The 16575-nt window shown below is 34.6% G+C and overlaps 3 protein-coding genes across 3 annotated transcripts; 2 read left to right on the forward strand and 1 right to left on the reverse strand.

The window, feature by feature from the left end:
* The first annotated feature begins 1307 nt into the window (after positions 1–1307).
* On the forward strand, positions 1308–2950 carry LOC100260626 (non-classical arabinogalactan protein 31). The gene is made up of 2 exons (XM_002274257.5): positions 1308–2209; positions 2465–2950. Exons 1-2 carry the CDS (start codon positions 1669–1671, stop codon positions 2776–2778), a joined length of 855 nt encoding a protein of 284 aa, XP_002274293.5. The 5' UTR covers positions 1308–1668; the 3' UTR covers positions 2779–2950.
* A 7349-nt stretch (positions 2951–10299) lies between these two features.
* LOC100262292 (uncharacterized) lies at positions 10300–11361 on the forward strand. Its single transcript, XM_019218555.2, has one exon. The coding sequence runs from the start codon at positions 10459–10461 to the stop codon at positions 11164–11166; it is 708 nt and encodes a 235-aa protein (XP_019074100.2). The 5' UTR covers positions 10300–10458; the 3' UTR covers positions 11167–11361.
* A 3914-nt stretch (positions 11362–15275) lies between these two features.
* LOC100267454 (protein RALF-like 19) lies at positions 15276–16124 on the reverse strand. The gene has a single exon (XM_002280166.5). It carries the CDS (start codon positions 16025–16027, stop codon positions 15641–15643), a length of 387 nt encoding a protein of 128 aa, XP_002280202.2. The 5' UTR covers positions 16028–16124; the 3' UTR covers positions 15276–15640.
* Positions 16125–16575: the final 451 nt, after the last annotated feature.

Genomic DNA, 16575 nt, shown 5'->3' on the forward strand with positions numbered 1-16575 from the left:
CTGTTTCCTACTAAAACTTCGATTAAGTTAGTTCAGGAGGGTATTTCTCATGACCATTTTCAATTTAATTCTCTTATAGGACCGTTCTACTTTCTAGTGGGTAAAATGTCATAATTCTAATTCAAATTCAAATTCAAATTCCAGTAGGGAACTGTTTCCTTACTCCCCACTTTTTCGGTTGGAGTGACTTGAGTTGCAACATGCTTCACCAGTCAGTGCTGTCACACTGATGACATATGAGGTTTCTGGAATTAACTCCACCGCTCGCTCTCCCTTTTCCATTTTTGAATTTTCTTTCTGGCAGAGATCGCTGTTGAGTAAAGTAGTTTTCTTTTTTACTTGATTTTGTCCAAATGCGAGGAAGCTATCTCACCTGATTTTAGAGCAGAATTCAAAGTCGCGCTCACAAATGCTTAATTAAATTAGTAAATTAGGCAAGGGAGAGGTGAATCCAGAGGATTGATCCGATGAAATAATAAAATGGCTAGGCGATGAGTGAAGTCAATGACTGAATTAACCCGATCCACGAGGCAAAATCATAAGATCAACCTTAATCAATGCCCATACTGTTTTAATATAGAGGATCATAGCTGGCTCCACATGCCACAACTTTAGGGGAATTGAAGGGTCCTCTCCTCTCTTCTACCACGTGGGCTTTTATTGGTTTATCATCATTCTTGCCCCTTCCCATCATCCCAACGTCTCATCCATTCCATTTCTTAAATCACAGCCGTTGGATTTTTTTTAATATAAATTACCAATGGCCTTTTTTGACCGCTTTTGTGGGCATCCAACGTTCCCACTCTCAAAATCTTTCACAATCACGCCTCACGCTTCAGTTTTTGGTAAATTTTGCTTATATATCTCTTTACTTTGTCATAATAGCATTTATACCCTCCTATTTTTAAGGTTTTACAGTTTCGAACAGAAGTCGTAAGGGTTAATACAATATATTGGCGTTATTTTGGGATATTGTCACGCCTAGGGTTTCAAGTATTACACCACTAAATTGATAAAGCTTAAAGCAACAGGCACAGAAAAAAACAAACCTTTTATGCATGAAAAATAATAATAAATAATATTTATTTTGGCTAAAGTTGAGCCGTATTTCAAGGACATTCAAGATGGGACTGACCGGGGAGGAAAACTTGGCCTAAAAAACCCATAGGGTACTACTCTACAACTAAATAAAGGACAAAGTCCCTGACTCCCTATTGCTTGCGATGGACTCATCCAGCAAGGACTGGGTTTAGAATTAAGGTTTAAAACTGGACAACAAAATTAGATTTGGTGTTAAAGCAAGGAATGCATTGGAAACTTCCATTAAAAAGCATTGCAATATGTGCAAAATTCCAAATCCAAAGGCTACTTGCCCCCATGCATGTGAAGCCGTGCACCACTTGTCTATCTCCTGCACCGCTACTACACCCTAAAGCATTTTTTTTAAAAGCAACCCCAAAAATTGTTTTTTATATTTCAAAATTACCTCCTCTCCTCTCCTCTCCTCTCCGGTTTTCTTTCTAGTCTCTGCTTGTGTGGTAGAAGCCCCAGCTGGAGTGGGTGTCCACCATTTTAAAACTCGCTCTTTATCAGAGAATCCTGCCCCTAACTCCTATAAATTCAATCCTTTTGCTAGCTCACTTCGCTGTGTCCTGAGAAGAGACAAAGATGAAGTGTTTTGTGGTGTCTCTGCTCTTGCTGAGCTGCTTCACCACTGTTTTTGGTGAAGAGGCTGAGGCTATCATCGATGGTGCGCTTCCACCGCACCACCGTGGTGGCTCTTACCCCCCGGTAGAAGCCCCCGCTCCCAGTCACCACCACCACCACCACCACCACCATCACCATCACCAACCCCCTACTCACCCTCCTGTTCACCCTCCCACTCGCCCACCAACTCATCTTCCTCCCACTCACCCACCGCATCACCCTCCCGCTCATTATCCTCCCAGCCCCCCTCCGATGCACCCACCAGTTCATGTTCCAAGCCACCCTCCAACTCACCCACCAGTTCATGTCCCTAGCCACCCACCAGTTCATCCTCCTATGCACCCTCCAACTCGCCCACCAGTTCATGCTCCTGGCCATCCCCCCGCACACCCGCCAATTCATTTCCCCCCTAGGAGTCTTGTGGCTGTGCAAGGTGTTGTTTACTGCAAGGCCTGCAAGTATAGAGGGATTGATACCCTTTTGGGAGCTTCACCACTTTTGGGTTCGTTTTAATATCTCAAACTCATACTATCCTATGCATTTTTACTCATTTCAGTTCAGATCTGAACCTTATTCACCACTTAAAACCTCTCTGCTTTTAGGGTTTTATCTCGAATATGTGCTTACATGTTTGAATGGATCGATGGATGGATGCATGCATGCATAGCATGCATATTTCCAAGCATATGCACACACATAAGCTTTCGTCCTTTTTTCTAGCTGCTGACACTATGCTTTGTGATTGTCATGAAAACAGGTGCCACTGTGAAACTACAATGCAACAACACCAAGTACCCACTCGTCGTACTAGGCAAAACAGACAAAAATGGCTACTTCTTCATCCAAGCCCCAAAGAAGATAACCACGTTTGGAGCCCACAAGTGCAAGGTGTCTCTAGTTTCATCATCCTCGCCTACATGCAACCTAGCAACTGATCTTCACTTCGGATTGAAGGGTGCGATTCTGAGGCCCGAGAAGCCACCTGCTGGGCTCCCACCCCCTCCATATGTTACCTTCTCGGTCGGACCATTTGCCTTTGAGCCTGCCAAAAAAGTCGAGTGCCCCCGCTGATCATCTGAAGTCTTGTCTTCACTTTGTGCTACAGCTTTCTAGGATTTCGTAGTGCCGTAAATTTGGGTTTCCCCACTGCATGCGTTGTATTGTACTGTAGAGGTTTGCGTGACAATAAATCTTATCTCTCTACATGTTATATCAATAAATAAATTATCTTTCTTCTTTTTAATCTTTTCCTGTTTTCTTTCTTCAAAGCAAATTAACGGTCAAAAAAACAACTGTGTCACTTATGGCAGACATGACATGGAAACACTTTTTTTTCCTGGGGAAAAACGCTAGAGTTTGTAGCCAAACAGTGCATTGGCTGGTGAGTTTTGAAATTTAATTTGAACTGGAAATGTACTGCCACCGATTTGTGAACTGTGCTTCATTGCCTTCATCCACGTCTTTCTCTCTCTTTCAACTTTAAAAATTTGAACTTAAAAAAAAAAAAGTAACATTTCTTATGCTATGTTATTAACGTACGATATTTTCTCTGTCATTAACGAAGGATATTTAAAAATTAACTCAAAATTTAAATATTTATAGTTGTTATCATTTTTATTAGAACATAAATAAAATGACATAAAAAGTATTTATAAGATAGAGTCTATTATTTAGAAGTCAATTTTTTTAAATATATTATAAAATTTGATTGTAAAAATTATTATAACTCATTTTCAATCAAATTTTTATAGGAACTATACTCCAGTCTCTTTTTATATATTAAAAATAAAAATCTAATATATCTGATTCATGAAATATATAAAGAAAAAATAATAAAATATAGAAGAAAAAAATAGATTAGTTAATCAATTATTTTTCTATATTATTTTAAATTTTTATTTCTTTTAAATTACATAATTTTTTAATAAATTTTAATTATATTTCATTTTCTTTCACATTTTGTATAATAAAATTAAACATTAAAAAATAATTTCTCAATATTTGTTTTTCTGTTCTTAGTTTTTCTCATGAATCGAACAAAATATTAAGATTTGAAATGAAATTCCAAGAAATGAAAGGTTACTCCTTGACCCACTAAATGTTCTAATTTGAAATGAAAATAGAAAAGAAATGATACCCATTGACCGACTAAAGCGAAAAAGACCTCCGATGTTCACCTTATCACCCTCGCATCCATCATCAGACTACCAGAAAGCCCCCTGGCCCAGATTGGTTGTCGTGGACAATGGCCAAAGCCCATTAGGGTCTGTTCAAGACTTCAAGTATGGTCTGATACAAGTTCCATTGCAGAAATTCAGTGGTATGCAACAAAACCAGGTCCTCCAAGAACAGTACAGAGACAATAGTTTTCACCCGTAAAATAATTTCAAACACTGGTTATGTCCAAACGGAAGCCTAACTAAGCTCAATCGTCCTCTCGAGTCTTCACCTTCTTTCACCAAAATTCAAGAAAAGAAGATCACCGGAAACTTCATCAAAAGGGAAACCAAGAAACTGGTCGAAGACACAGGAAAAAGAAAGACATGCAATGCTAATGGTACGAGCAATTTGATTGAAATAATGAGAGTGTTGGCCACAAAAATTTCTCCACCGAAAGTGCTTTTTTTTTCACTTGTACAATTGGCATCATGAAAGGGCCAAGTGAGGAAACTGAGCACGAGAGAGAGAGAGAGAGAGAGAGATGTAAAAGCAAGGCACATGTTTAATTCACTTCTTGAAAAGCCCCTTTGATGAAACATCACTTTTTCCCTCTCATCATTTTTATCGACACATCTTTGAACTTCTTCCCAAGATAAAAGAATCCACGTACAAAATTATCTGCTGGGGTGAATTAATAGTTGAAGTAATTTACTTCAATTTTTTAGTTACTCGAATTTTAATAATGGCACTGATTCCAACAATGAATATAGTTGACATTAAGGACGCATAACAACATTGGATGAAAGGAGAAAAATCAACCATAGAGTCTTCTAAAAATTCTATGGATGTAAGTAAACTAAGATTAACGGGTCAAATTTAAGCAATCGCAAATTTCTAACATATCTACTTCATCGTAAATTAAATGACCTATTATTAAAAAAACAAGTATATTATTGCGATAGATTTAAGCATGCAAATCAACCAACATACTTTGTTATAAAAGCGATTTATCTATAAAAAAAAATTAAATAACCTTTTGCTATTGGTTTTCTTAATGAAAATAATTATTCAATAAAATAGTGTTATTATAATAGATACTAGTCAATACAAATAGCAATATACATAATTGTATTGAAAATAATTTATTTGTCATGAGTATGATTTTTTTTATAATGGTTATATATATAATATGGAGATGGATAAGATAATATAATGATGATTTTTTTTTTAACTCTATACAATATTAATAAATACCAATTTATATGAGAATATATTTTTTGATCATAACATTTTTAATATTTCAATATTTTTATTATTTTCATAACAACTTTTTTTTATCCATTTTTAGAAGAAATTATTTAAAATATTAATGTATTCTAAAATATTTTTAAAATTTAATTGTCTTGTTGTATGATATTGATAATATATTTTATTTATATTTTAATCATAATTTGATAAATAAAAAAATATGGGTTTTTTTTTATAATTTCTCATATGATAGTTTTGTAGAGAAAAATCCATGATTTTTAAAAATGTCATATCTTTAAGAGAAAAAAAACTCATAATTTTTGCCAAATAATAATAATAATAGCAATAATAATAATAAAATTGATTTAAAATTTTCTTATATTTTTTTTTAAAATAGATGTTGTATCATTTTTTTAAACTTTTCATAATTTACTATCGTAAGATATTAATTATCACTTAATAGTTAATGGCGAACCTATATTATTTTTATCATAATATTTTTTAAATTGTAGATATTTTATCATTTCTCTTCCAATATTTATTTTTATAGAAAAATCATAAAATATTATTAATATAACATTCAAATATATCATAATTTTGTATGATCTAATTCAGTTAAAAGTTTCATAAATTTTTATAATACAATACTAATTAAATTTGATTTTTAATTTCTATTTCTACTTGTATATTTTAAGAACAATGAAATATTTATAATTCTTTCTTGTCCTTTCTATAATTTCTTATTATATTGTAAATAAGTGTGAATTTAGAAACCCAAATATTCTTATGTGAGATATCACATATGTGCATTTTATATTCCCTGTCTAATGAAATTTGTATTTTTTTTTAATTATTGGACAATATTTTACCTTTTAATCATATTTTCTTAATGGTTAATGAGAATAACATTTTCAACAAATTTAGGGGTTCCATTTTGATTGGTGGCTTGATATATTGTATGTATTAGTTAGCCCTACCCTTTTTTTTTTGGTCCTTTTCTTTGTCCTAATGTCTTGCCTCTTTAGTTTTTTAAAGTTTTTATTTAAAAATTACATTTTTTTTTTGTTGCTAATTTTTTTTTCTTTTTTTCTTTTTTGGTTACTCAGATTGAGTTTGGTAATCTAAGAAGTGTTATCGAATTAAGAAATTTTCAACCAATTCTCCTCCATATATTATTAAACTTTTATTATTTACCAATAAGTTGTTGGTGTACAATTTGCATTAGTTAGCACTAATCTTTTTTTTCTATTGTTTCCTTTTTGTTGAAAAAGATTTCAATGCTTAAAGACATAGCTCCTTCGCTCTTTCACTTAGATTTGTTTCGGTTATTAATTTAGTAGAAATATTAGTTAATTGATTTTAGTTTAACTATGATCTTGATTATAAGCTTTTAACTTCTCTTTAAGGAATTAGAGAAATGAGTTCGAGTATAATTGTAAAAAAATAAAAATAAAACTCAATTTGATAATGAAATATACATAGATTAAAATTGGTTATGTATAGTTTGAACTTCGAATAATATTTGTGCTATAATTTTTTTTATTAGTAAAAAACAACTTGTAACACAAATATTTATGTTACAAGAGTATAAAAAAGATTTAGTTTAGTTCAAATGAAATATTTAATTATTTATATAATTACATAAATTAAATTATTTTGTTTGGTTGGAAAAATGTATTTTATTTAACTCTTATTGTATTATGATATTTTAATAACTTATTTGTTAGTTTTATTTTATTTCTTTTAAACCGATGATAAGATTTTAATTAATATTACAAGTGTTACATAAAAAGATATGTAATCAAGAAAGAAGATTTACAGAAGAATATATAAATGTAGCATTTAAGGTTTAGGTTTTGATTCTTAAAACTTTGTGGATTGAATGAACATTTTTGTGGTGGAGGAATAATTATTAAAATTTATACTAGTTTTCAAAGATGTTATTTAAATATTTAAACATATTTTATATTTGTGTATAGATAAATTTAAATTCTTATTATGTTCAACTATCGAGGGTTGGGGTGTCGAGGATTACATATGTAGTCCACACAATTTGTGCCAAAATTTTATCATCCAAGTTTTAATGATAACAATGATTCAAATAATGGATATAGTTAAACATCAAGTACACACAATAACATTGATTTTATATGGATAAACCATTGATAGAGTCTGTTAGAAACTAAGTGAGTGTAAAAAACCATAGGCCGATGTAATGAAATAAGTTGTACATAGTATTAACTGACCTGATGTGGCTACTCCCAAGGATCCAATATCAATCAACACCTAAACAACCTTCCATGTCCACAATTAGCAACACATGTTCCTTAGTGGATGCCTCAACCTTCTATTAAGGCTAGCAAATCGTTGTACCTTCTATTTTGTCAAAAATTCTTTCAATATTGGTTTTGAAAACTCTAAGAGATGGGGAACCAAGGTAGAGACATGACTATCTTATTGCACATGTTTTCCAACTTTAGAAAATTCTATTTTTACATCAAAACCCTAAGAGAATATTTTAGAGGAATTTTTTAAAATTAAAATTACCAAAATACCATTTAAAAACGCAAGAATCCGGGTATACCCTGCTCCTAAGGATCTAATTTCAATCAACATCTAAATAACCCTTCACATCCTCGATGTAGCACCACATATTTCTTAGCAAATGTCTCAAACTTCTATCTAGATTAGTAGATTGTTATATCTTCCTTTTTATCAAAACTTCTTTTAAGATTACTCTTAAAAAATTTGATTGAAGGAAAATTAGGAAAATGAGATGACTATCTTTTTGTACTTGTTTTTCAATTTTAGAAAATTCTATTTTTACATCAAAACCCAAGGAGAATATTTTAAAGAGATTTTTTAAAATTAAAATTACCAAAATACCACTTAAAATTTTTGAAAGGAGAACCAAGGTAAAGAGATTACTATCTTCTTGTACTTATTTTTCAACTTTAAAAAAATTCTATTTTTACATCAAAATCCTAGGAGAATATTTTAAAAGAATTTTTAAAAATTAAAATTACCAAAACACCACTCAAATTGGGGTAATAACATGTGAACGACTATATGAGACATTTGAATGCCCACTAACATGACGTTTGATCATTTATAGACATTTAAACGCCCCAAACATGATGTTCAAACATTCAAATTTCAATTTGCATACTTGACTCAATTTTTCGATAGTCCTTCCAAAATTTTACCTAATGCACATGTAATAATCCTTTCTTATTCTCTAATACATTCAATGTATATATAGCTTGAATATGAATCAACTCTGAATTAGCTCAAACTCGATTCCAACCCATAAAATCCTCTACGTCCAATTTAATATTATAATAGAATAAAATTGTCAAACTAATATAATGCATCAACAATAATATTTATCAACCCAAATGAAAGAGCCTTGCTAAGGTAAGTAAATATACTATTCAAAAGAAAAAGAATGTGGGATATTTAATGGACAATGAAAGCAGCTTTAGAAATTAATGGTACAAGGAAAATATCTTTTGTCTAATTAAAAAAGACAAAAACAACCATAAATAAGTTCAAGATACGTTCAATTCATGGGGCAATTTTCACTAGCCATCAAAAGACAATCAATTGTAAGGAGCATAGCATGTCAAAGCAAAAGGCCCAAATAAGCTTACCATTCAAGTCCCGCCATGTAGTCCAAAAATCCAGAAAAAATTGACCCAAACTCAAAGATCCGCACAGGATTTCCTGGAAGCACACAGCATACATACACGAGAAAAACCATTAGCTGGGACTTGTCTGCTGGCTTCTGGTCTAAGAAAATTGCAACAAGTCATAATGTGGACCTTTTTTTATATCCACGGGAAGCTTCGTAGAAGTCATACCCAATTCATAAATATCATCCTCACCATTCCCATCAATTGATATCCCATTTTGCCATGAGAATTTTATTTCTTGATATTTTTTTCCCCACGATTTCTAATTCATGGTAGTTGCCTTGAGTGGCGGCATCTAGGGTTTTTCAATAAAGTTGGAGTCCATCTCATTATATCATCACTTGGACTTGGACCTGAAAAAACTTACACAATATTATAACAATAACAACAACAATAATAATAATAATGATAATAATACATGTTTTGATCCTTAGATCATCATTTTTGTTCCCGGAGAAGTGTAGGACTTGATGAAATGTGGTCCCTTCCCCCTTCTACTTTCCACAGCATTTGCTTTCATTTTAGAAATGAGAATTTGATTCACCTCTCATTTTCACTTTTTTTTTTCCCCCTTAGAAAGATCCCATTTAGTGTCAATTTGAAAGTGGGCATATATCAATATGCATGTTTGACTTGTGGGAAAGCTGTATGGTGCACTAATCAAGATTGCATCTCTCATCTCTCACCTCTCTAAATTGGTATAGTTCAAAAGGCTTGCCATTTAGCCTTAGCCTTTTTTCTCTCCACTTCAAAAAGAACGACTATAAAAGGACACCCCCACCCCCATTTTAGTACAAATTCTAAATACTTGTCCTACTCTCTCAGTGCATCCTTCGATTTTAAAAGCATACCTTTACTGGGATTAATGGAATTTATGCGTGAAATACAATCTCTTGTTGGAAAAATAGATGATGCAATCCTGCATATGTTGAATTAGTAGTTGAAAAATATGTAGGAGAAGGGGTAAAGTTCTTGTGGGTGACTGACTTACAACCCATTGCTTCGATTTGGTCCATCAAACTATAATGAGTTTGAGATGGTATCATTTTATTGAAGTAGGAGTGATCTTAAAACTTAAACTTTTTGTATGATAACATGGCATTTAAAATATGAGATGAAGTTGTAGAGATTGAAAATGGGTGACATAAGAAACAAGGGCATATGATATTATGGCAGAGTCAGCCAAGATGAAGGGCCCTTCTAGTCAATGCCAAACATTGAACTCTTTTTGACTATTTCCTCACTCCCACACCCACACCTCCCTTCTCATCTGGTCTTATATTCCAAACAGCACCAATGGCATGTTACCACTTGGGGCTGTTACATCTTACTCTTTCTACCACGCGCTTGTGTGGGGAGTGGGATACTGTCATGGGTTTTACACATCAGCTGACAGGTCCACTCTGGTTTTTTAGCCATTGGAGGGTGTTGGGCACGCTCTAGGGAGGGAAGTGGAGTGGTCCAAACTCCAAAGTACCCCCACCAAAACATTTCTTACCAAACCAAAAGAAAGTAACAAAAGACTCGATGGGTGCCAAAGTCTCATCCTATTCTCTCATCAAAGCCTCTCTCTTTCTTCTTCTTCTTCTTCTCTTCAACTTTTTTTCTTTTTTCTCTCTGGGAGCCTCGGAGACAGACAGACCCATCAATGGAAAACTCGCCAAAACCTCTGGAAGGGCAGAACCCAAGTCTCATACCATCTCCAAACAGCCACAGCACCAACAGTAGCAGCAGCAGTAGCAGCAACAGCAATGGACTCCACCACCCGCCAACTCCCAAACCTATTACCCGATCCGAATCGAATCCTTACCCGACAACCTTCGTTCAAGCAGACACCTCCTCCTTCAAGCAAGTGGTCCAAATGCTCACCGGATCCTCTGAGACAGCCAAACAGGCCTCGGCTTCCAAACCAGTCTCCGATCCGAGGACCCATATTCCTCCCATCAAAACGGGGGCCAAGAAGCAACCAGGGTTCAAGCTCTACGAGAGGAGGAACAGCCTCAAGAACCTCAAGCTCAGTCCTCTCATACCTGGGTTTGTTCAGAACAATTCTGGATTTTCTCCGCGGAAGCCCGAGATACTCTCTCCTAGCATGCTTGATTTTCCGGCTCTGGTTTTAAGTCCGGTGACGCCGTTGATACCTGACCCGTTTAATAGATCTCCCATGAATTCTTGTAGTTCTTCTGCTTCTGCTAATGCAAATTTGGATTCTGAAGCTGAGGAGAAGGCGATCGCAGAGAAAGGCTTTTTCTTGCATCCATCGCCGGCGACGACCCCGAGGGACTCCGAGCCTCGGCTTTTGTCTCTGTTTCCGGTGACTTCCCCCAGAGTTCCAGGTTCTTCGACTTCTTCTTGAATAATTTTTACGCTGATTTTATGTAAGAATATAATATTGGCATTCACGAGGAAAATGATCAATTTGTAATGGGATATTTGGAGAGAATTGTAAAATTTGATCTCTGTTTCTTTTTTTTCCTTGGGTTATGTTTGGTTGCCGAGAAAAATCTGATGAAAAAAGAAAAGAAAAAGAAATTTTTTTGTGTCTTATTAATTACTTGTGTTGTATGCCATGTTGTTTTCTGGTCAATGAAAAGCTCAATTATTTATTTGGACCAATTCAATGGCATCCTTTTGCTTCTTCTCCTTCTTTCTCCCTTCACTAAATTTCCAAATAATGGAAGATTAAATTCAAAATCTTGCCCTTCTATTTTTGGTCTTATTTATCAATTATCATAGAGTGGTTCGATCCATGAGGAGGAAGCTGAAAATCCCGAGAGGTGTGTTCCCTTATTTTATTTTATTTTTCAAATTTTCACGAACTACTATGCATATATATATATATATATAAATATATGAGAAATGAGAATTCTCTCTCTCAATCAATGAGTGAATGAGTGAGATCCAATTCAGTTGCATTTACTTTACAGAATTAATAAGCTTTGTAAGAAGTGCATATGAATTGGGGAAAGTGTGTAGCAGTGGGCAAAGCAACTGAGCTAAGCTAGCTGTGGAAGAAAGAAAGAGAGAAAGAGTAGATAAATGGGCAAGGAATCTTGACCCTTTTGTTGTCTTTCTGATTGATGAAAGGGCCTGTGGGAAAAGATGCCCAAGGCAGGCAGGGCATTCTATGTGCTTGACTTGTAAGCACTCTCCACCCCTTTTTTTTTATCTTAATCATTCATACTTTGTACCTTTATCTCTATGCTATTGGGTTGTACTACTGTTTCTCAACTTTTTAAGGGCATGCTGTGGATCTATCATCATTAATGAAAAATAAGCTTCTACCTATTAGTGTCATTATCCCATTTAAGGTCTTTTTCTACTATCAAGCAAGATAGCCTCTTGGATATTATTGTCTATGAGATGAGATTTTTTTTCTCCATATTAAGAGAACGTTCTTTGGGATTCGGGTTTCTATTGCAAGCTTGAATTGCTTTTTGTACCATTACCATTATGGTATTAGGCTTGTACAGGCAGGTTCACTGAGCCTTTAAAATCAAGAGCATGTCCATCTTGGAGATGAAACTGACTCACTGAGCCATTTGACTCTTCCATTTGAGATCTTTCTATATAGTCAGGCAAGAATTTGGGGATGACTTGGTTTGATGTACTGTATGTAGCCTTGACCCAATTGGAGGAAAATCTTAACAGGAGGAGGAAGTTGTTTAATTGAGATCCATAAAAATTGGGGATGACCCATTTGGGTTTTCAGGGTTCTCCCATTAATACAAGGTTGAATTGATGTAAAGGTTATCATGCAAAGGTGGTTGTTCTTTCTATGAATCCAAAACTCTTTTTAGAGGTCGCCGTTTGACTGAAAAGAGACCAAACTGTAATCAATGGGAACATGAGAAAGTGAAGGTGGGAGTGGGGGGGGAAGTGGGACTTGTGATGATGGAAGAAAAGAAAAGCAAAAGAAAGAAAGAAAGAGAGAGAGAGTGAGTGATGAAAATAGGAAAGCCAGAAAACATGGTGGGGGTTTCCTCTTGTGCTTTGTTTGCTTGTTTGTCTTGTTCTTTTGTGTGGGTATGGTTCCTGTGGACTTCGGACCCCCTATAAGTTGGTGGGGCATTAATTGGAAATTTGAAAGTCTCATGTGCAACTGTTTGGACACCCTTTGCCTAGCCCTCTTTGCTTGCCAATCATCACTCCATCTTCTCCCTTCCCCTTTAATGCTAAGATCATCTGTCTTTGTTTCACTAACTCTTTCACCGGGATGAATAAGTGGTTGCCATGCATTTATTACCTCATGTTGCAGAAAAAAAAACTCATGGATCCAATCTCAAGTGATAACAAGTTGTCATCTAAGGTGTTACAAGTTGATGGCAATTAAAGAAAAAAAGAGTTAATGATGTGAAATTTAGATTGTATTCATTCACGAATGATGTATTTATAGAGCTAATTAGGAGCAGTGTTATGTTATATCTTATCATTCAGCTTTGCCATCTTAATTTTTCAGTCACCATGACAAAACATTCTAACCAGTAAAGAGGTACACAGCGAATTTGGTCTCTGGCCCCCTGGGTGGGTCGTTGTTACCTGTTAGAAATTGAGAGGCTTGGCAAAAGGCAAGATTTGAAAAAGGACTTCCAAGTTTTTTCCAACCAATTTTATTTGATTTTTCTCAGTGTGGGGAGGGGTTTCCTGATTTCTCATTGGAAGCATTCTGCCAGAGTGTATGGGTCAACGGTTGGCATCATATTCAAAAAAGCATAGACAAATTTAATTCAACCATGGGACCTGCCAACGCCTGTGAGCCATGAGTCTCAAAGTGTTGGGGATGGTTGCACTCAGACTTAAAAAACACTAGTTTGTGTTTGGTCCAATCTCTAAAGGTTATGGGAGCTGCATTAACATACAAACATAAAGCATCATGGTGGAGGGTTAATGGAAAAGTGGGCTACACGGCTACACCACTGATTGATGTGTTAAAAAGAGAGATTCTTGTGCCAAATTGATATTGATATTGATGTCAGCAACAACATCCAAAGATGAAGGGAACTACTGACCTTCACTTTCACTCACAATTTATAATTTGGGGATATATTCCCACCCTCAGATTCCCTTTCATCCAAACTTTGTACAACTCTTACTCATCTTTCTAAATAGTAACCATGAAATAGAGAATAAAAATGACATCAATTTTATTATCATTTATTAATGTGTTGGAGGACTTTTTAAAAAAAGGAATATGAAAATCATAACTCATCTTCATTAGGATTTTAATTCATTTCGGTTATGTTTAGATCTCGGAAAATAATAAGAAAAGAAAAAAAATACAAAAGAAAACGATGTTTTCATGTTTGATTGTCTTATAAAAAATATTAAATTAAATTAAAAACCAGTTAAAAGCTTATGTATTTTTAAATTATTTAATATTTATATTAATAAGTTAAAATAAATAAAATGAATTTAAAGTAATAGATAAAAATAATTTATCAATTTTTAATCTATTTTTATCTTCTTTTACTTTTCCTTTTGAATTTTCTTTCCCTCAAAATTTTCGAATCTTTATATATATGATAACATGATTTACCTTCATTCTAATCTTATTTACCAAACGCACCCCTTGTTCTCTAGCCCATAACCTTTTCGATGATTAAAATCTAGTCTAGCATACCCTCTTTATAGTTGTAGCCAAGGTATTTGAAATTAAAGGATGGCTGTGGCCTAAAAGTTCTTTCCACCAAGTAAAGAAACTGAATGCTTTGGCCAAATCCTTTCAAAAAGTACATTTAATTTTCTACATTTATCTTTCTCACATGTGAGAGAAGAATTTGAAAGATACTCAAATTGTTTATATTTAATTTTTTTTTTTAGAATTATACATGTGATATGTTTTAAAATCATGAGAATTCTTTTTAACTTAAAGCAAATAATATTTATTAATAATATTTACGTAACTGAGTACTTGTTTTTTAAAAGAGTTTGTTTTGAGTTTTTGAAAGGAAAAAAAAAAAATTCAAGCTTCTGAATCAATTAAGGACAAATAAAATATACTCTGCGACTCCCAACTGTGAAAAATTAATATTGAACCAACTAAAAAACGTACCAATTCGCAGGACCTCACCACTTGTGTGTCAAAATTATAATAACTTCTGTTATTAATTATGTTAATATAGTTTTCCAGGCATTCACTGTATATCCTGATCAAACAAAAGCGACAAAGACAGAAGCTGCTATTTGAGGTGGTCACGGTGTCATCCAGCATTGTACCATGTCTGCACCTTTAGGGAACAGTTGTTAAAGATGATGTTGTAAAGTACATGTGCCTGTGTTCATGACTTGATCCTATCCTACGCAATTTGCTACTAAAAGATAAAAGAAATCAATGTAACTGGCTCTACATGTAACAGTTTAATAAGGAAAACAATGGAAATCCAGGTATGGGAGAAGGTTTATTTTTGTGGATTTTTGTTTTAATTTTTTCAGAAACATGATTGATATATATAACCATTTTAGGAATGCTTTATGGGATTCTTGTTCCCTTATTAATTGTACTCTTTCAAATTATTACACCCAGTAGCAGAGAAGTAGATGGGAGGAGGAAGAAGACATAGGGGAGGTTCATGCATGCATGCATGCAAGCAAGCAACCATAGAAACCCTAGCTATCTGCTGAGATTTTTTTTTTTTTTTCTCATAAAATAATACATATTATAATGGGAATAATGTTGGGGAGAAAACACCACATCATGTAAGATTAAAAGGAGTGAGATTGAAAAGATTCATACATACTGATCAATAATGGACATTATCTGGTTCTTCTTCTTCTTCTATTTTCTTTTTTTTTTTTTTGGCCTCTCTTCTTCTGTGGACTTATTAATTTCTTCAGTCTGTGAACCTGTGACACTTTGTGATGACACTGCAACCACGTCTGTAAGGATTAGCCCTTCCACCTCTCCTACAGTTGTAGTATGAGCGGCCACGACGGTTGCATGGTACTTGGTTCCTCCTCAGGGCTCCATAGCTGATGTACCTTCTGCGTTGGGCCAGTGATCGTCGGTTAGTCTCCGAATCCATCATCATCTCGTCGTCTTCATTGATACAATCACCGACTGCACCGTCGCAGGGAGCGAAGCCATCGGTGGCATTCACTTGGGTGCCATCAACCAACTGGATTTGGCTATCATCCCAACTATCATCTGCAAAGGAAAATGACTCCACCACCAGGGCAAAGCCCAGGAGGAGGAAGATGAACCCAAGTCGGAGACCCATTTGGGGTTCCAAGAAAGCAATAAGTCGGAAGGGAGACAGAGGCTTAATTGCTTCTGTTGACGCTTATTCTCTACCCTTCCTTCCTGCTAATGGAGAAACAAGGTAGGAAAAGGTGGTAGGAAGATAAGTTTACTGGTATAAAAGGCAGTTGGTAGAGCTAGAAATTTGGAGAATATGATGTGTCATTGTCTTTTTGTGATTTAACCTTAATTTGGGGCGTCCGTTTATTACTCATTTCTAGTGGATTTTGTTCATTAAGGGATGTTTGTTGGGGTTTGTGTGATTAGCAGAACTTGGCTAAGGATGATGGAAAGTTTCTAACCGCCAATGTACCTGTAATTAGAATCTTAAACCAAATCAAAATTGTCATACATGCTCGTATTCCCATGGGTGCAGCTCCAACCTCGTTACACTGGACCACCTTGCGGTTTGAGTGTGTTCTTGGGCAAACTCAAGTCTCAAATCCTAACACACGTAGACATGGTTGTTTAATACTTACAAATTCGATTGAAAGATACGAAATCAAACTTTATAACATCTCTAAGAAT

Source organism: Vitis vinifera, chromosome 10 (genome assembly GCF_030704535.1).
Source record: "Vitis vinifera cultivar Pinot Noir 40024 chromosome 10, ASM3070453v1".
NCBI lineage: Eukaryota > Viridiplantae > Streptophyta > Magnoliopsida > Vitales > Vitaceae > Vitis > Vitis vinifera.

Bases quoted from the DNA above. Each gene is read 5' to 3' on its own strand.
- LOC100262292 (XM_019218555.2), top strand. From the start codon at position 10,459: ATGGAAAACTCGCCAAAACCTCTGGAAGGGCAGAACCCAAGTCTCATA.
- LOC100260626 (XM_002274257.5), top strand. From the start codon at position 1,669: ATGAAGTGTTTTGTGGTGTCTCTGCTCTTGCTGAGCTGCTTCACCACT. The intron at 2,210-2,464 runs GTTCGTTTTAAT...TCATGAAAACAG, and splicing joins GGGAGCTTCACCACTTTTGG to GTGCCACTGTGAAACTACAA.
- LOC100267454 (XM_002280166.5), bottom strand. From the start codon at position 16,027: ATGGGTCTCCGACTTGGGTTCATCTTCCTCCTCCTGGGCTTTGCCCTG.